We start from the raw sequence: 20,395 nt of genomic DNA on the forward strand, positions 1-20,395 counted from the left end.
TGCTCGAACTCGCCGGAGGAGAAGCAGGGTCATCATCATTTGACTGAATATCCTCAGCTAGAGGTGTAACAGAAGCAGCGGGAGCAGGAGGAGGAGGAGAAGGAGGCGGAGATGGAGGTGAAGGCAGAAGAAGCTCACCACCCCCCTCTAAAGATGTAGGAGTCTCGTCGAACACCACATCACGGCTCACAACAACTTTACTGGCCCGAGGATCATAAAGACGATATGCCTTGGACACAATATTGTATCCAAGAAAAGTCCTACGTTGAGACTTCGAGTCCAATCTGGAGCGATGCTCCTTAGCCACATGAACATACGCCGTACCACCCAAATATCCGAAAATTAACAACGGAGGGCTTCTCACCATGGAAAGCCTTATATGGAGTTTTATTGGGAAGAGCAGCAGTAGGATACCTGTTTTGAATGTAGACAACAGTGGAAGCTGCCTCAGCTCAGAAACGTCGAGGTAATGAAGAATGCTCAAGCATAGCACGGGCCATCTCCATAATGGTCCTATTCTTCCTCTCGGCAACTCCATTTTGTGATGGAGTATATGATGTAGTAAGCTGTCTCCGAATGCCATGTGTCTTGCAATATTGCTGAAACTCCTGGGATGTGAACTCACCCCCTCCGTCGGTCCTGAGAGCCTTGACCGAGTGACGGTCTCTTTTTCCACCTCAGCTTTCCAATCACAGAAGTGCTGAAAAGTCTCATCCTTGGTCTTCAGAAAGAAAACCCAAGTATATCTGGTAAAATCATCCACCATCACGAGCATGTACAACGCCTTACTCAAAGACGCGGTACTCATAGGACCACATAAGTTTGCATGAATGAGAGCAAATGATGTCGAAGATCTGTGTGTCACCTCCTTCGGAAAGGCGGCTCGGTGTTGCTTCCCCTAAAACAAGAGGAACAGGCAGAAGATGGAGCCTTGATGGTCGGTAATCCCTCAACCAACCCATCCTTCGAAGTTCGCTGCAGAAGCTGATAGCTCAAATGGCCAAACCGAGCATGCCAAAGAGCAGAAGAAGCACCAGAAGAGAGCAGAGCGGTCAACTTGTAGAGACCACTATCTTGGACTCCTTGAGCCAAGATGCTACCAGTCGCCTTATCACGAATGGTAATCTCATAACGAGAAAAGATCACCTCCGCACCCTTAGCTGTAAGAGCACTCACTGACAAAAGGTTAAAAGCCAAATCTGGAATATACAGTACGTCAGAGAAGTACCTCTTGTCCTCGTCAGAACGGAAGATGGGGATAGTGCCATGTCCATGCACTGGCACATAAGAAGAATGACATAGAGTGATCTTGCCTGATCTGGCAGTGAAGTCCTCGAACCAATCCCGATGGGGTGTCATATGAGGAGTAGCACCGCTATCAACAATCCAAGACCGTGATTGAGAAGTCACAAGAGCAAGTATACTTCGACTACCTGCTAAGAGAAGAATGCCATATCCTTTTTGGGTTGAGACACCGCCGTTGAGGAAGAGTTCTTTGCTGCTTCATCACGCTTCTTCTTGTGACATTGGGTGACTTGTGACCCTTCTTGCCACAATAATGACATTCAATGTCCTTATTCTTTGAAGATTTGTTGTCTTTATCCTTGTCGGAATCCTTGGAGTTCTTGTCAGAACCCCCTTTTCCTTTCTTTTGTTGATTCTTCCCTTTATCTCGCGTTGCCAAAGCTTCATCAGGGCCACCTGAGGTGCCAGTCCGCTCCTCAAAGCGAGACTCAATCTGCATAACGGAGGGGAGAACTTCCTCCCAAGTAACTAGAACAGGACGAGGAGAAGAAACAAGAGACTGAAAGTATGTATCAAACCTCTCTGGAAGTTTGGAGAGCAGCTGAATAGCCATGTCCTCTGTGGAGATGTCATTGCCACAAAGAGCAAGCTCGTCTTGGAGATCTTTCATCTTTGAGATGAAAGCAGATAAAGATGGAAAGGCAGAAACTGATAAGTTCATAAGTTGCTTTTCCAACGCCAAAATCCGACCCGGAAACTTAATCTCATAGAGATCTGCAAAAGCCTTCCAAACTTCAGATGCGAATAGATGAGATGTGATGTGTGAAATGGATGTGATGTGATGTGGATCGGGGTGCAGCATCTGCTGTACGCACATGGGAGAGAACAGAATCCTGATAGTTTAACATCAGAAAGGAGAAAACGCGTCGATCATTTAACTTCCAAATATCAATCTGTGCCTGAGTCGCACCACTGGAAGCAAGGGTGGGAGGGGGGGCATTGGCCGGTATAACAAGCCAGTCCCAAAAATCCACGCCACGCAAGGCCGATTTTGCTGTCACCTTCCATAGGGTGTAGTTGGAACCATCCAACTTGGCAGACTCAGCAAACATATGAAGAGAAGTCGGTGCAGCCATCACAAAAGCTTGGGTTCAATCTCAAAAAATGCACAAACTCTGAAGAAGAAGTGTCCTCCCCACAGGTACCAAGGTCCAAGAGTGCCACTAAAGCCTCCAACACCACAGACCCCCTCTGCAAAGGAGCAAGCCCCAGTGGACAGGAAAACGCAGCACAGAAGGCTACTGTCCTGAAGAAAAACAGGCCGCCTATGTCCAATCTCCACGTGGAAAGAAAACGCTGATCAGAAAATACCTGATGGCTGCAATTGGTGAAGCCAATCTGAAGAGAAGTGACCAGCAGGTGCTGTCCAGAAAACGCAGCAGCAAAGGGCTGCAAATCTGAGAGAAAACGCAGAGGAGAGGGTGCTGCAAACAGTGCTGAAACTGGGGCAGCAAGGAGGTTGCTAAACCGGGAGCGATGATACCATGAAAGAGTGCACAGAGCGGAAGCAGAGTGGCACTAGAATATGCTGAACAGAGAGTGCAAGAGAGAGAGATATGGAGAAAACTATGCTGAATATACTGAAGCAAAACAGTCCCAAGCAAGAGACAATACAAGTCTCATAAGCGAGGGAGCAAAATATGTACAAGACTGAATGAGAAAAGAGAGGCCAGCACCCACTATTTATAGTAGGGGAAGGCTGGCCGACTGGAGCTGCAAAACAGGCCGACTGGAGCTACTGGACATGGCCGATTGGAAAATGCCAGAAAGGTTGGGAAAAATGGGTGGCCAGCCCACAAGCAAGGGCCATGCAAAAGGGACCAAATGGGCACCATAAAAGAGCAGAATCTGGGGATGAATGTGCTAACACTCAGTACTGGCCATGCTGAGGTGTCCATGGTCGCACCTTCATCATCAGTTTTCTTCTGACTTTTTTGCACACTTCAAGATGAAGAGGGGGTGTTAAAATATTGCATCTTTCTCTATTTATGGTGTCGTGGAGCTGTCGGCCTGTTTCCTACAGCCGACTGCTTCATGCACAAGTATATAAGAGTTGCTCCCTTTATTCATTCTATCATATCATTCATTGCCCTATTTGCTGGCTCTTGTACTCTGTAACCTCAAGCTAATAAAGCTCAGTTCTTGGTTGCAATCTTTCTCTCTCTCATGTTCATTGCTTCCACTTGTGCACATTCTTTCACTGTGCACATGGGCCATAGTAGGGTGCTGCTGCGCGAGGGCTATAGGGAGGCTAGGCGGCTGCTGCACATGGGCTACCGGCTGTTGCACAGATGGGCTACCGGGGCTGCTGCACACATGGGCTACAGGGCGGCTGCTGCACGCATGGGCTACATGCAGGCGGGCTACAGGGAGCTAACGGGCTCCAAGTGGGCTGCAGCCAGTCAGGGCAGCCAGGCGGGTATCAAGTGGAGGCTCTCTACGCTAGGTGGTTGCATGTATGGGCACGTATGGGCTTCAGCCAGCAATGGGTGCAAGGTGGGAGACTCTCTACAGCTAGTCGGGCAGCCATAAGGACTGCAGGCGGCCACAGAGGTGCAAGGGCTGAACAGCACGCTTGACTCTATCTCTCTCTTGGAAGGAGGTGAGCTGAAGGAGGCGTCGAGGGGCTAACAGCCAAGGGGTTTCTCTCTCTCTCTCTTCGCAAGCAGGTTTTGTTTACGAGATTAGGATGCAGAGGATCAAGCTACATATGCACAGGATGATGTTCTTGGAAGAGATGTGTTGTTGCTCTTCATCTTGGACTTATGTGTATTCAGGGATTGCTTGACACGTCCCTATTTTTCTCTGGACTTTGGTATCGAGGAAACAGGCCTTTGGTTTATGGGATACAGGTCTATGGTTTATCGGATACAGGTCTTTGGTTTCATGTGGAAAGCATGTCTCTGGATTCATGTGGATATGTTCTAGTTTTCTCGAGGTTACATGCAAGTTGTGACTATAGGAAGGACATATGGTTTGGTACAGTCCTACTGCTGTTTGGGAACGGGTTTGTGGGATCCATGGTAGAGATGGAGAAGACCTTTTCAAGCAGGGAGGTGTTGTACAGGTGTGCCTTCTCTATGGAATGCTTTGCTGTAATAACGAGAGTTCTTATTTGGAAGTCTTGGGTGAAAGCTTCGAGGGATCCAATTGGTAGAGGATTCGACAAGTTGTACTTTGTACTCAAATTTTGTTCAAGTAAAGAAATACTGCAAGGGGCGCCACTGTGTTTTGGGGGCCAATCGGTGTCCTAGTACTTTTTGCAGGAGCACTCTAGCTCCCCTTGTTTGTTTCCTTTTCCAGGTGCCCATGGGTGATGAAGTGTTTTTGTGTGCGAGTGTTCACCGCTCGTCAGATTTCTGAAGGTCGGTTTCATGGTTCCATTGCCGGGATATCATCGACTTTCTCAAGGAGGCAAGTCCATGGTTGTCACATCAAAAGCTTCAACATGGGAAAGTGAAAAGGAAGTGCAGGAGATAGTGTCTTTGCCTATATAAGGTGAAGAGCAAAAGCTAAAGATGAGGCTCAGGAGAAAAGACACCAAGGACAGGGAGTAGTCAGCCAGGAGTTAGAAGCAGTTGAAGAGTTATGGTGCAAGAGATGGGTTGAAGGCTATGGATTTTGACACTTTGTCACCGGTGGTGTCTTTGCGGAGGCTTCATGGGTTCGGAAGGCAGCTTCTTTCTATGTTTAGCAGTGGTGGTCTACTATGCTTCATTAGGAACTTGTGCTTACCACTTGGGTGGAGTGCAAGCAGGTTTTGGGTGCCTGAGGATGTCTCAGATGGAAGCAAAGGAACTTGATGAGGTTCTTATTCCCGAGCAGATACTGGCACATAAGGAAAGAAAGGTACAAGGTAAAGTTTCCCGTCGCTATCTTATGGAGTTTAAAGAACCATTCACCGATGGATGTGAAGTGGATGGAGGAGGGTGACTTAGCAGATTCACCTCAGGGATTGCAGCTTTATCTTGATGCCTTTGAGTTGGAGCTGACTCTTGCGACGGCTCATTCAGGTTCAGCAGAGCATGGGTCTGGAGCATTGCCTGATGCTCAAGAGGGGGGTAGCACCTCCGCTCCCTTGTTACAGACAGGCTCAGTTGTCACCTAGGAGTCGCTTGGTGACATCTTTGTATTCACCCGAAGGTACTGAGGCTGACAATACATCTGCTTATGGGACTTCTATGATGTTGTGTACTAGTCACATGAGATGGTAAAGTTGGGTATGGTTCACAGTCGGCCGCACCTTGAACTATAACTGCAACTATGAATGGTTTTTGCCTTTGGAACTAAGGTATGACTGAGGAAGATTGGGACATTGATCTTTGTCATATGGTCGCATGGCGTTGTCTTCTCGTTGTCGGATCTCCAATGCACGCATCTGCAACTCAAGCAAAGAGCTTGGCTGCGGTTGTGACCCCGTGACGAGGATCTGGAATCTGGGATACGGAAGGAGAGGGAGGAGGAGATGGAAAACGCGACGCTGGAGAGCGGGTACGCTCCTCCAGAGCCAAGATCTGCGCCTTCTGCTCATCCAACTTGGCTGATTGTTCTGCGATTGCTCGCATCATCTGCTGGAACATGTCTGTGACACTCAAGCCTGGTGTCCTAGCTGTGCTGCCTGGTGCACTCTGGTCCCATGGTTCTTGGTCTCTCTCGTCGTCGAAGCTCGCCATAGCAGGAAAATGCAATTCCTTTCCAGAACGCAATCTGACCATCCACTATCTGTGTGGGAGACTTCCGGAGGCTAAAAACCAACCGTCCTTCGAGGGACAGGAGTCACTCCGAAAGGGGTAGTCCACCGGCGTCTAAAAACCAACCACACAAGTGAGAAAAAATTCTGGTTTCTTTGCTGAATCTTTGTATTTGAAGTAGGCTCTGATACCACTGTAATATGCGGAAGTTTCAGAGAAGCTTCGGTAACTTAAAAAACTCAAAATTCAGCACTCTTTTCGCGACAGAAATTAACGCACAAACTTGAATGGAGAAGTGCAAAAAATAGAGAGAGAGAGGGAGAGATGGAGAGGACACAGTATTGGGTCCCAATTACCCTCTGTAGGGCTCCCACCACGGATGGTGTATTTGCTTTATTAGAATGAGGAGAAAGCTGAAAGAAAATACAGCAATCTTAGACCTTTTCTTGGCTGGAAAATCCTGCCCTTGACCTTCAGTTCTCCACTCCTTTGCTTAGCAATTCCCTTGGCTTGAGCTCTTGGTGAATAATGAGATGAATCATTGGGATTATGGCCTCCACTATTTATACTTCTCATCAGGAGCAGTCGGCTGGTTCACTTTTCCTCCACGACTGGTTTTAATGATATTAAATGCTGAAAAAAGCCATGCTTTCACACTGGACTATCCTGGCTGCCCCTGTGGGCTGCTGTCCAGTCCAGCACAGGCTGTTGGGCAGTGCCTGGGCACTGGCCGCCTACAGTCCTAGGCTGCCCTATGGCTAGCCAACTGGCTGGGCTGGCCCAACTTCCCAAGAGCCAGTCGGCTGCTTGGCCAAGCCCTCTTGGGCTGGCCGACAGCCTGCCCAGCCCTTCCTTGGGCTGGTGGGCAAGTCCTGGGGCTGCTTGGCCCCATTTTTGGGTGGCCCAAAGCCTTCCCTGTGTCTAGATCTGCTGCATACCTACATCTACACAATTGTCTGATATCTGGTGACAGACCAAACATACAGAACAACTGACATCATTCCAGGGGGAGACTCACAGCGCGGACTCACTGATTCACGTGCAGGACAGTGCACACCTGACCTTGGACTCATGTGCAGGACAATGCACACCTGACCTCGGACGACTGAGAGGGATCCCTGGCTGACTCGTCCCGGACTGGGCTCACATGGGACCAGTTCACCATCCCAGGTCCTGCACCTTTTGTACAGAAATGTCTACGTGGCATCCAAGTGCGGGATGCACGTGACAGAAGACCGTGGTAGACTGGTGAGCAGCAGACAGTGAGAGAGAGAGAGAGAGAGCAGAGAAAATGGCGGGCTGATTTTCAGAAAAAGCTTGCTCAACTCCACTTCCTTGTTGAGGTTTTTGACCACGAGGAAGGTCATCCTCAAGAGTGAGGGAAACATTTGCAGCAGGAGGTGGTAGAAGGGGTTGAGAAAACCTACTTTGAGGAGCGGACGGCACAACTCCGGGTAGAGTTCCGGGAAGAGATCCAACTTTGGCGGAGGTAGGTGGTTGTACTTTAGCGGGTGGTGATTGGTGCAGTGGCTTGTGCGGGACTGGCAACAGTAGCTCCTTCTTTCGCACCCGAGGCTTTTGCGGGTGAGGAAAAGGAGAGGTCCTAGGAGGTGGTTGACTCTTGGCTCAACCGTTGGAATGTACACTTCGAGTTCCACCCATCCCCAGAAGCTTGAAAGATTCAGATGGTCTTCTTTCGCACCCGAGGCTTTTGCGGGTGAGGAAAAGGAGAGGTCCTAGGAGGTGGTTGACTCTTGGCTCAACCGTTGGAAAGTACACTTCGAGTTCCACCCATTCCCAGAAGCTTGAAAGATTCAGATGGTTAGGGGTCTCCTGAAGGAAAAAGCCCTGACATGGTGAAGAGAACTCAAGAATAAACCAAGATGAGTTCCTCTAGGCAGAGGATGAGTTTGATATTTTGGCCAAGTTTACGGACTTGGACATGAAGAACATGACTTTTGACACATACATACAAAGATTCAGAGAGTTGCAATCCCGAGCGGCACACATGGATGCCATGTAAATAGGCTAGAGAACAGTGCCTATTACTGCCCATGAACTTCATACTGGAAGGGTGGCTAGTCGTTGTACAAAGGAGGTAGCCCTTCAAAATCTACCAATTACCTTCAAACTCTTCTCCTCTCTCCCCTCTCCAAACCAGGGTAATTTGGATGGGGTTGCTAGGATTGGGTGGGTGAATCTTTTACCCAGTTTTGTGCTGACTTACATGATTCCTTGAGAGGGTATGTGGGGCCAATGAGTATTTTATTTGCTATTGGTAGAAGGTCTAGGTGGCGAGCTCCATTGATTTAGACCAGACTAAGGGATCATTCCAGTTGTTAGAGTGAAAGGTGGTCAATACCATATTCAGAACGAGGAGTTGTTCTAGCATGATTTAGTCTGTGTGCTGGATTGTGCTAAGATTAGGGGAGAGATCGAGATCTCTTATGATTGTCGCGATGCTCCTACAACAGGTCATCCCGAGATTCGATGGACTTGTGTTTTTTTGATCATCCTCAGTCCGATGGGCAGCCGGAGAGGGTGGAATCAAGTTTTGGAGGTAATGCTTTGTGCATACGGCTCTAGGTGACCATTTTATTAGGAGAGGTACATTCCTATGGTCGAGTTTGCCTATGATACTACTGAGGTAGGAGTTGAAAGAGTGCAGAGAGCGGAAGCATACAAGCACTAGAGTGTGCTGAGAGAGAGTGCAAGAGAGAGAGAAATATGAAGCAATTATGCTGAATATATTGCACTAAAACAGTCCCAAGCAAGAGACATAAAAGGTCTCATAAGTGAGGGATACAAAAGGAAGACTAGACTATGAAAAAAGAGAGAGGCAAGCCCATCTATATATAGGTAAAGAGGACTGGCCGACTAGACAATATGAAGCTGGCCGATTGGACATGAAGTACCTGACCTGGGAAAAATGCCAGAAAAATATGGAAAAAATAGGGTGGCCAACCCACAACCAAGGGCCATGAAAAGGGACCAAAAGGGAACTTCAACCATGAGCAGAAACTGGGATGAAGGTGCTAACACCCCCTCTCAACACGAGATGCTGAACAAACTCCGAGAAGCCGAAGATGAGGAGCCAAGGAAGCCTGAGAAACTTGCTTAGTGAACAAATCTGCTGCATTCTCTGCTGAAGGACAATACTCCAAACACAAATCTCCAGCAAGAACCCGTTCACGAACATAGTGATACTGAATCTCAATGTGTTTCGTACAAGCATGAAACACAGGGTTCTTGGCGATGTCAATGCAACTCTGATTGCCACACCAAAGAAGAGTAGATCCGGTAGGAGGAACGCCAAGTTTCCCAAATAATCTCCGCAACCAAATTGCCTCACATGCAGCATAACAAACTGCACGATACTCCGCCTCTGTAGAGGAAAGCACGATACTCTGCCTCTGTAGAGGAAAGCGCCACAGTAGGTTGCTTTTTATTGCTCCTTGAAATGGCTCCTGACCCAAGTGAAAAAACACAACTAGTGGTCGAGCGCCGAGTATTTGGATCTCCAGCCCAATCTGAATTAGACCATCCAAGAAGAGTGCACCCTTGGCCATAGAAGATGCCAAAGTCCAAAGTACCATGCAAGTACCGAAGAACCCTGAGCGCACACCGCCAATGCTGCTGACGGGGTTTGGATGTGAAAGAACTCAATAAGCTGACTGTGAAACAAATGTGCAATCGAGAGTAGGTCAACCAAACCAAACAACCGATGAGAACCCGATATTGTCCTTGATCAATCCTTGGAGAAGCTTCAAGAAGAGAGAGCTTCTCACTAGTATCCATAGCAGAAGATACTGATCTGCATCCAGTCATTTGGAACCTGTCAAGTATCTCCCATGTGTACTTTTGCTGAGAGAAGAGAATACCCTTAGGGGTCTGCTAAATCTCAAAGCCAAGAAAATAATGCAAAAGACCAAGATCTGTCCTCTGTCTCCAAAGCATCCATGACTGAACGGATCCTCACAGAATAAGACTCGTAAAGATGAGGTCATCAACATAGACCACAATGATAACAATCAACCCCCTCTCAAGGAGGATATGAAGGTTCGAATCTGCATGAGAACGGCGCAGGCCAAGCTTCTGAAAGAACTCATCAATCTGCTGGTACGAAGCCCGTGGAGCGTGCTTGAGACCATACAAAGCTTTCTTCAGCCCGTACACCTGATCCTGTTTGCCTGGAACCTCAAATCTCGACAGGTGATCAACATACACTTCCTGTGTAAGCTCTCCATTCAGGAATGCCGACTTGACGTCCATCTGGAATACAGGCTATCTATGATGTCCTGCAAGAGCAAGAACGGTGCGAATGGTAGTCATCCGGGCCGTCGGAGTGAAGGTCTCATTGGAGTCGACTCCAGGGCGCTGAGCATAACCCTTGGCAACCAACCTCGCCTTGTGTCTGTCCAATCTGCCATCAGCTTTGTACTTTGTTTTGACAGCGCACACCAATCACCTTACGCTGCAGTGGCCTAGGCACCAAAATCCAAGTGCCATTCCGTTCAATGGCATCTGGCTCTACCCGAATAGCACGACGCCAAGGCTCATGTGAAAGATCCTCGTCCACAGAAGTGGGATCAGAAGGACCATAAACAATAGAGGACATAAGAGCATAGTTAACAAACATGTTGCCCTCATGCATTTGTTTCCCTGAAACCTTGGAAGATCGCTTGAGAGAACCAGGCGGAGGAGCAGAAGGAAGCTCGTAACCCAGAATCATGAATTGTCTGAAAATACCATCGAGCACAAATCCGCTCGAACTTGCTGGAGGAGGAGTAGACTCATCGTCATCATCTGACAAGAATCCACAGTTGGAGGTGTAACGGAAGCAGGGAGGAAGAGGCGGAGGAAGAAGAAGCTCACCACCCCCCTCTGAAGATATAGGAGTCTCGTCAAACACCACATCACAGCTCACAACAACTTTGCCGGCCTGCTAATCATATAGAAGATATGCCTTGGACAAACTGTATCCGAGAAAAGTCATGCGCTCAGACTTCGAGTCCAACTTGGAGCGATGCTCCTTAGACACATGTACATATGCCGAACAACCAAATATTTGGAAATGAACAAATAGAGGGCTTCTCACCATGGAAAGCCTCATATGGAGTTTTATCTGGAAGAGCAGCAGTAGGAGACCTGTTCTGAATATAGATAGTAGTAGAAGCTGCCTCAGCCCAGAAATGTCGAGGTAATGAAGAATGCTCAAGCATAGCACGGGCCATCTCCATGATGGTCCTATTCTTTCTCTCTGCAACTCCATTCTGTGATGGAGTATATGCTGTAGTAAGCTGTCTCTCCGAATGCCATGATCCTTGCAATATTGCTGAAACTCGTGGGATGTAAACTCACCTCCTCTGTCGGTCCTGAGAACCTTGACCGAAGAACCAGTCTCTTTTTCCACGTCAACCCTCCAATCACAATAGTGCTGAAAAGCCTCATCCTTGGACCCAGAAAGAAGACCCAAGTATATCTAGAGAAGTCATCCACCATCACGAGCATGTACAATGCCTTACTCAAAGACGCGGTACTCATAGGACCACATAAGTCTGCATGAACAAGAGCAAGTGATGTCGAAGATCTGCGTGTCGCCTCCTTCGGAAAGGCGGCTCGGTGTTACTTCCCTTGTAAACAAGAGGAACAAACAGAAGATGGAGCCTTGATGGTCGGTAAACCCTCAACCAACCCATCTTTCGAAGCTCGCTGTAGAAGTTGATAGCTCAAATGGCCAAACCGAGCATGCCAAAGAGCTGAAGAAGAACCGGAAGAAAGCAAAGCTATCAACTTGTACAAGCCACTATCCTGGACTCCCTGAGCCAAGATGCTACCAGTCTCCTTATCATGAATGGTAATCTCATAACGAGAGAAGATCACCTCCGCACCCTGAGCTTTAAGAGCACTCACTGACAAAATATTAAATGCCAAATCTGGACTGTACAGAACGTCAGAGAAGTACCTCTTGTCCTTGGAGGAGCGAAAGATGGGGATATGTCCATGAACTGGCACAAAAGAAGAATCACCCAAAGTGATATCACGTGTCCTGGGAGTAAAGTCCTCGAACCAATCCCGATGAGGCATCATGTGAGCAGTAGCATCGCTATCCACAATCCACGACCACGACTGAGAAGTCACAAGAGCAAGTACACGATGGGTACCTACTAATAGAAGAATACCATCATCCTTCTTGGTCCGAGACACCTCTGTAGAGGTAGAGTTCTTTGCTTCTTCATCCCGCTTCTTCTTGTGACATTGGGGCGATTTATGACCTTTCTTGCCCCAGTAATGACACTCAATGTCCTTGTTTTTAGAAAATTTGTTTTTGTCTTTGTCTTTATCCTTGTTGTTATCCTTGGAGTTCTTGTTAGAACCCCCTTTCCCTTTCTTCTATTGATTCTTCCCTTTATCTCATGCGGGCAAGCTCCATCAGAACCACCAGAGGTGCTAGTCTGCTCCTCAAAGCGAGACTCAATCTACATAATGGAGGGGAGAACTTCTTCCCAAGTAACTGGGTTCTAGAATAGGATGAGGAGAAGAAACAAGAGACTGAAAGTAAGCATCAAACCTCTTTGGAAGCTTGGAGAGAAGCCGAATAGCCGTATCCTCTGTAGAGATATCCTTGCCACAAACAGCAAGCTCGTCTCGGAGATCTTTCATCTTCGAGATGAAAGTAGATAAAGATGGAAAGGCAGAAATTGACAAATTCATAAGCTGCTTTTCCAAAGACAAAATCCGACCCGGGGACTTAATCTTGTAAAGATCTGCAAATGCCTTCCAAACTTGCTGTACGCACATGAGAGAGAACATAATCTTGACAATTCAACATCAAAAAAGAGAAAACATGACGATCATTTGCTTGCACAAATATCAATTTGTGCCTGAGTCACACCAACAGAAGCAAGGGTGGGAGGGGTGGCATTGGTAGGTGTGACAAGCCAATCCCAGAGATCCACTCCACGCAAGGCTGATTTTACCTTCACCTTCCACAAAATGTAGTTGGAGCCATCCAACTTTGCAGACTCAGAGAACATATGAAGAGTAGTCGGGGCAGCCATCACAAAAGCTCGGGCTCAATCTCAGAAGAAAAACGCACAATCTCGGAAGAAGTGTCCACCACAGGTACCAGATGCCACCAATCCTCAAATCAAAACACCAACTTCTGCAAAGAACACATGTAGGGGAGAAAACGCTGCACAACAGATGCTGCTGCCCTGAAACAGAGCAGCTGACAGGTGTGTAGGGGGGTCTCAGGGGTCAAACCGATGATGGAAGACCACGGGCTGCAGTGGAGAAGAGCCAGGAAGTGACCAGCCGACCAGCAGCAAATCTGAGAAGAAAAACACAGAGAAGAAGGTGCTGAAGACTGAGGAGAATCTGGGGCAGCAGAGGAACGCTGAACCAGGAGCGATGATACCATGAAAGAGTGCACAGAGCAAAAGCATACAAGCACTAGTGTGCTGAGAGAGAGTGCGAGAGAGAGAGAGAAAGAAAGAAAGAAAGAAAGAAAGAAAGATTTTATTAGCGTCTTCCAAAAGACCGAACTCGGCCTATGAGACAAATCGGTGTACCTGTATGGGGTATCCTCTGTCATCCCAACAAAATGAAAAAGTACTGAACTAAAAAGCTGAATCTGGGTGTGCAATAAGTACAATGAGTGGTGAAGGGGATGGAGCTCTACTACTAGGAGAATGCAAAGCTATATGCATGGAGTATACAATCATGATATGCAACCTAGCTAGCTCCATCCTGTACCATACTGGGGGTATAAAATGGTATACATCAATGAAGGGGGTGTCCACAGCTCCCTGAAGAACATGCTGGGTGTGCTCTGAAGCGAGCCAGTCGCTCCGCACCCTCTCTGTGAAACTGAGCTCTGATCTCTGTCATCTCTCTCTGGTATAGGCGTGGTGTCCGAAAGCCAGGTGTCCTTTGTCTCCTGCGGGCTCTGAGTGTCTCTGCTCTCTGGAGAGTAATTCCTTGCCGTGTAGGGGCTAGGAGTGGGATGGATCTCTGAAAAAATGTAGTAATCTGTGTCTGTCGTCCCCCCTCTGGAGCTGTCTGAGCCTGTAATGATGTCTCTCTGTGGCGCTGTATGTCTAGAATGAATCTCCCCAGTATGCGTTGGTCTGCTGCCTCAAAGATCTGGCGTAGGGAATGTGGCTCTTTGAATAAAATGGGATATCTCTCTCTGATGGCTGTATATGCTCTGCATCTGCATACATAATGCTCCTCACTCTCCACCTCCTCTCTGCACAATCTGCATACCCTCTCCTCTCGGGGGATCCGTGCTGCTCTGCCAGTCTCAATCTCCAATCGGTGTGATGAAACTCTAAGCTGACCAATAGCCACTCGGGAGCCGTGTGGTAAACAGCCCTCCATGTATCTAGGCCTCTCTATAAATCCATCATCAGTGATACTCATGAAGTGATCTCTGTAGTATAGCATCTTCGGTGGAAGAGGCTATGTAGGCGATATCCATGTCTCTCGAGTCTCGTGTATAGAGCTGCCATAGATCCTGTCTCAATACTCTGTTCCTCTCACTATGAGAGAGACGGATATGTGGTGCATCCTCGTCATACTGGAATGGTGGTAGATGATCCATGTCTAGGCCATGCTGTGAGAACCAATGTGTGACCTGTGCATACCATGATCCTCTGTCTCCTGCCTCAGCCAGCTGTCTAGATGCCTCAAAAGCTCTGTATGACAATCTGTCCTGTGGCATCTCTCTGAATGTGTCTAGCAGGCATATAGTCTGGAATATGGCCTCTACCATCATAGGAGGCGGAGCAAACTCTGCTCGGATAATGTCATGAGGTACTGACGGTTTGCTGCGTATCATGCGTGCCATCATGAGGGCATGTGGTCTCTCTATCTGTGTCCACCAATGGGTAGCAAGGCCTGGCGCCCATACCGCTGCTCCATACATCAATGCCGGTGTGACTAATGTGTCAAATAGCCACCCCTTCGTCCGAGGCTCCTGAAAATGCGCTTGGTGGCACTGTCTCTCTAGCATAGCCAATGCTGCATATCCCCGTGTCAATCTAGCTCTGGCTGCTGAACCCATGGTGAAGCGTGTGGTTGCTCTGCAGAGAAGGTAACCCCTAGGTACACGTATGATGTCACCACCTCCACCTGGCGTCCTGCGAGAGTGAATGTCAGCCGACTCCTGCCCTATCTCGATGTATGAAAGACCATAACCTTGGTTTTCCCAAGGTTCACAGTAAGACCCCTCTGTGTGCAGAAATCATCGAGTGCATGTAGATGCTGTTGTAGACCACCTGGAGACTCAGACACTAATACAATATCATCAGCATAAAGCATAATATGTACTGAGGTACCTGCTAAATCAACTCCATCTCCGCCTCCCCGTGTAATGAAGTCAGCCACCTCATCAATGTATAACCCAAATAGCGTGGGGGAAAGTGGGCATCCTTGCTTCACACCAATGGTGCTAGCAATAGTCTCGGACATACCTCCTGGACATCTGACTCGCCCAAAAACCTGCTCATATAATGCATAGATGCCCCATGTCATATCTGCTGGTATGCCAAGAGACTGCAGGCGCTGAAACTTGAAAGAGCCTCTCTCGTGGTACTGTGTCAAATGCCTTGCGGAAATCCACAAAGCAGCAATAGAGCTTTCTCTTCCTCACTCTGGCCTGATCAATCATACATCTCAAAGTGAATACATGGTCAGTGGTAGAGAAAGCTCTCTTGAAGCCTGCCTGCCCCGATGAGCGTAAACCTGCTCGCTCAGCATATAAGCTAAGCTCTTGCTCCAACATTGCACCATAGAGTTTGGCCAGCACGTGGCCAACCATAACCGTCCTGTAGTTGCTCGGATCGAGCATATCCCCTGTTTTGTGAATCGGCACAATGGTGTGCATCGTCCACTCCGCAGGCAAACCCTCTGCTAGTGCCCTGTTAAACAGGTGTGCAAGAAAAGGAGCCAAAGAATCTACTGCATATATGAGATGCTCACCCTGCAGGCCCATATGGTTGGCGGCCCGTCCATGCTGTAGGCGGCGGATAGCTTCCTGTACCATCGAGTGGGTAAAGAAGCTAGCTGTGGTAGGTCGAGGCTCCTGTGGCTGAGGTATAGGTGGCTGCTGTGGGGCGTGGTATAGGCCCTCTGCATATGTGTGCCATGTTTGTGGGTCTGCAATAGGTGTCGGTGTCCGGGGCTCTCTAAAGTGCCGCCATGAGACAGGGCTATCTCTACTCATGAAGAAATGAAAGATCTCTAGCTCCTGTATCTGTGCGAAGGCCCGCCTTTTGCGGCGAGTAAGTCTTCTCATCTCTCTCCTCGACTCCTGCTCTGTGATGGCTCCCAAGGCTCTCTGTATGCGGAGCCGTGAGTATAGGGCTCTGCACTCGTCATCATACCATCTGTTCTGGGGCATAGTCCCAGATCTCACAGGCTCTCCTGAGTGTACACGATGTGGGAAGCTCTGTAATGCAGCCGTGTGTAGGAGTGATGCTAGCTGGGCTGTAATGGTATCCATAGGTGCCAGGGGATCCATGAGTAGGAGCCCATCCTCTACTCTGCCAGTGTATATGTCTGCCATGTCATGTGTGAAGTAGATGGTAGTGTGTGGCGTGGGTATGTGGGGGGCTGGTGATACTGGTGATCCGGCTAGTGAAAACGCCAAGTATGTATGATCTGCCCCAATAGGACGAGGTGGAATGGAGAATGAGGTGACAAGCTGTGATGCCTCCAAAGACCCCATAATGTAGTCTACCACCGCGCCTCCGGTCCGTGTATGACCCCCATGTGGGAAGCATGTCAGCCCTCCTGATCCCGGCCACTGTAGCATCCCGTTATAAATAACGAGACGATGCCTGGCTACCAACTCTAGTAAGTGGTCCCCATAATGTCCTCTGTCTGGTCCAGTGTCCTCTGATGCCCGACTAGCCCCTATCTCCTCTGGATCCACAGGGTGGAGGATCTCCATGTCATCATAGTCATACACCTCACACTGTCTGCTGTGTGTGTGGGCATTGAAGTCGCCCGTAAGAAATACTTCCCCTAGTGTAGAATAATGCTGAGCTTAGAAGGGAAAGTTCTTCTTCTTAATTAGATCCCCATTTCCAATGTAATCTATTATTTATGCTGTTGACGGCCTTCTAATGCACAATAAGATAAACTATAGACAATCTTACCTAGCTGAATATTCTTCTTGATGAATCTTCTATTTCATCTTTCTAGTTGTACACTTCATGATTAGGATAACGAGGAGGCTTCTAGAAAGTCAAGGACCACACTCTGATTTCATCTTTTTAGTTGTACCTCCATGAGGAGAATAAGGTCACACAAGAGCGAGCAACAATACTACAACGCACCAAGCGCCCCCCACCCACAGCAGACATCTGGTCTACAGATCCAGATCCAGGACATCCTACAGTGGCACCAAACTACTTCCACTCAGCCATCCTACTTGGTGGACCTAGGTGGCTTCTTGGCAGCTGCCCTTGATTGCCCCATGGCTGATGTTCTTCATGGACCACTACTAGGGAGAGCTCCACCCCGTCCCGGAGGAGTCACTTCGGAACGGGCTTGCGCGCTTTGATGTACCCTGCGTCCCAAGTCCACGGGACACAACCATGATCCTCCCATCAGCTCCAGATCAAGGACATGCCCAGTTGCCATGACGCCACCTTCCCAACGTACTGTGACAGAAGGGGACATACTCAGTAACCCCATGCTCGACATACTTGAGAGAGGTGTACTCTCTTCTGGAGGATGATGTGCCCCACATGCTTCATATCCTCATGTACTCCATGATGAGACTCTCTTGTACTAGTGCTTATACCCCATGTACTTCCCCATGATGATCATTGTATCAGCCTCTACTTTGATAGAGCTATATTATTTGTACTTGTTTTGTTTTTCTTTTCCATGATGAGACTTACCATGGATAGCATTGTATTACTTTGGTCTTATAGACCCATTGGGTTTTTGGGAGATGTTTAACATAACTTTCTTTCTTTCTTTTCTTTCTGTAAAGTTATTGGTTGTTGAGACCATTGCTCATTGATGTCTACGTGAGACTTAAAGAGTCCTTCACCAGCAGTCGGACTAGGTTCATGAAATAAGGGCCTAATCCAATGAGTTGCAGCATATCAACTTTCAACGCCCAGTTCATGCTTTGTCAAGAAGCTGCTTGTCTGGTTTGACTGGTTAATCCAGTCTTGTCCTTCCCATATAGTAGTGGGGTTAGGATTTGATTGGCTAATCCATTCTTGTCCCATATAGTTATGATTGCATCTAGAATGTAGTGACCCATGATAAAGCCTTTCTGTTCTCTTCTAACTACTTCCTTCGTACATTCTTTTAATCTAAGAGCCATGGCTTTAGCTAGAATCTAATATGAGACATTCAGAAGACTGATGGGTGTCCAATTGCCCAAATTAGTTTTATCACCTTCTTTGTCCAATAATTTGATCACTCCTCTATTGCATCCCTCCAGAAGTTGTCGATCAATGCTGAATTCAGTCTTTCAATAATCCTCTTTGTTGGGCCTCAGTTTTTTGTTGCATATTTCAATTCCGTTGTCTATACAATCAAGTGATTTAAGTTCTAATTGTTTTGATCTTGTTGCTTCGGACAGAGTTTCTTGACATTGAATCGTACATCTAAGTGCATCCAGCAGTAGAAATTCCTCCGTGAAGTAGAAACAGCAGTGGTGAAGCTAAAATTCTGAATGTTTGCAATGTACCCTTGTTCGAGCAAGAGGCCCACTTGTATGTTGCCGAGTGCTGCTCTGCCTTTAGGGAATCTCCCCAGTAAAGTAATAGCTTCAAGGGAAGAAATGCTGAAAGGGATAAGCCAGAGGTCCCCCTGCTGAATTGCATTTGAGTGTGTTCTGGGTTGGGGTAGAGGGAGTGGTTGCCATGGGCATTTTTGGAGGCAGGACCAAAGATGGTTGAAGGTTAATGGAGTACTATTACTTCTACTATGTGGAAGAGCACATCAAAAGGGAGAAATCCAAAGATAAGAAATGACGGAGAAAGGAAAGCAAAGGGCAAAGCATTCAAGCAAGAAATTGAAGCTGGATGAAGAGGGGAGCTGCAAGCTGCAGTCAAGGAAGAACGCTGGGCTGAAACAGCAGCAGGGCAGGGAGTTCAGAGAAGCTAAAGATCCATGCAGGCGAGAAGCAGGATGAAGAACCCAAGGGCAGCAGCTCAACATGTGCTGGAGGGATGGGAGCAGCATGCGTAAGGGAGGAGGGGCAGTGCAGCACATGAGCTCTGGTGCAGCTAGTGACCAGGGTTTGTGTCACGCAACGGGGGGCGATGCTATCCAAGGGGAGGCTCTGTGGGAGGGAGCTCGTTGATTGTGCTGTTGTGTTACGGTTTTGGTACATCATGCATACACTTTGAGTCCAACCTAATATTAGGTAATTTTGAAGCTTGTGAAAGTGTCGAACTCGGCATGCAAAGGGTATTTTGCAGCTCCAACATGTGACATGTCTGACTAGTTCTTTTGCATGACTTTTGGCTGGTCCTAGCTGAACGTTATTTTTGGCACCTATCTATGTTGTCCCCTCCTCCTTTGGCTGATGCTGTTTGTCTCGTGTTGCTGCATCCGTCCTTGATTTGCAAATATAGGCTTTCCTGCCTACAGTTGGTCATCATTCCTAGCTCAATTTAGGTTCGTTTGATCCTTCCTTAGCTTAGCCCTAGCCAATATGTCCTCGTGCATTGAATGAGAGGTAATGGTGATAACCCCTCTGCCTTATATCAAAACAATATAAAGCAAATTTTTTTAACAGAATATCTTGCACTTTTTTTTTAACAGCATACGCTTTATGTCATTTAGAATCCATTATTTTTTCTTTACATTATTTTTTGTTGTTATTTTTTTTCAAATGACGACACCAATTTTCATTTCCTCAGGGCTACAGGTATGAGCTCTGGTGTATCGCACGGGCAGCTGCTATTCGCTACTGTTTGGTAAGCATTAAAACAACAAGCATAGTTGAGTCTCTGAGTAGTTGGTTGAAACAGCTTGTAACATTGATTTTAGTGTTTGATTTAGTTGTATTTTCGGTCTATTTTCATAAAATTTGCAGTAACATGAGGTTTGGCAGTTGTATTGTGATGCTGAGGAGAGCACTTGCAGGACATGGAATAAAGCACGCTCAGAACAGGGGTTGCCTACTTATAACGATCTCATGTAAGTTTCCAGTGCTGTCAATATCTGCCTTTTCCATTAGTCTCTGTGAAGTTGGACAATGGGCCATGGAGGAGGTATGGCATACATATATCTCGACGAAGCTAAAAAGATCCAAACAATGGCCTCAGTGTTGGGGATTAGGGTTTCAGAGAAACAAAGACACACACACACACACACACACACACCAAGATGGTACACAGCAGCAAGCTCTCAAG

At 47.6% G+C, this 20,395-nt stretch overlaps 2 protein-coding genes across 3 annotated transcripts in view; one reads left to right on the forward strand and one right to left on the reverse strand.

Annotated features, from left to right (window-relative positions):
- DRL1 (KTI12-like, chromatin associated protein) overlaps window positions 1–20,395 on the forward strand; it is a 60,176-nt gene that overhangs the window by 11,093 nt on the left and 28,688 nt on the right. For both annotated transcript variants that reach the window (XM_086821170.1, XM_086821171.1), the window contains exons 3-4: window positions 19,901–19,957; window positions 20,095–20,180. In XM_086821170.1, the coding sequence (XP_086677296.1) occupies window positions 19,901–19,957; window positions 20,095–20,180 (143 nt within the window). The remainder of the gene's footprint in view (window positions 1–19,900; window positions 19,958–20,094; window positions 20,181–20,395) is intronic.
- On the reverse strand, window positions 1,421–11,447 carry LOC147623109 (uncharacterized). The gene is made up of 5 exons (XM_086820971.1): window positions 11,358–11,447; window positions 10,666–10,938; window positions 2,617–2,667; window positions 2,445–2,496; window positions 1,421–2,019 (listed from the first exon to the last, which is right to left on the reverse strand). The coding sequence occupies exons 1-5, from the start codon at window positions 11,445–11,447 to the stop codon at window positions 1,430–1,432; spliced, it is 1,056 nt and encodes a 351-aa protein (XP_086677097.1). The 3' UTR covers window positions 1,421–1,429.

This window comes from Cibotium barometz, chromosome 27 (genome assembly GCF_041138505.1).
Source record: "Cibotium barometz isolate CiBa-2024 chromosome 27, ASM4113850v1, whole genome shotgun sequence".
Taxonomy (NCBI): Eukaryota; Viridiplantae; Streptophyta; class Polypodiopsida; order Cyatheales; family Cibotiaceae; genus Cibotium; species Cibotium barometz.

Bases quoted from the DNA above. Each gene is read 5' to 3' on its own strand.
- LOC147623109 (XM_086820971.1), bottom strand. From the start codon at position 11,447: ATGAGGCTTTTCAGCACTATTGTGATTGGAGGGTTGACGTGGAAAAAG. The intron at 2,497-2,616 runs GTATTTTCTGAT...GCTCCTTTGCAG, and splicing joins TCACCAATTGCAGCCATCAG to AGGGGGTCTGTGGTGTTGGA. The intron at 2,020-2,444 runs GTGGGGAGGACA...AGGCTTTTGCAG, and splicing joins ACTCTTGGACCTTGGTACCT to ATCTCTATGAGATTAAGTTT.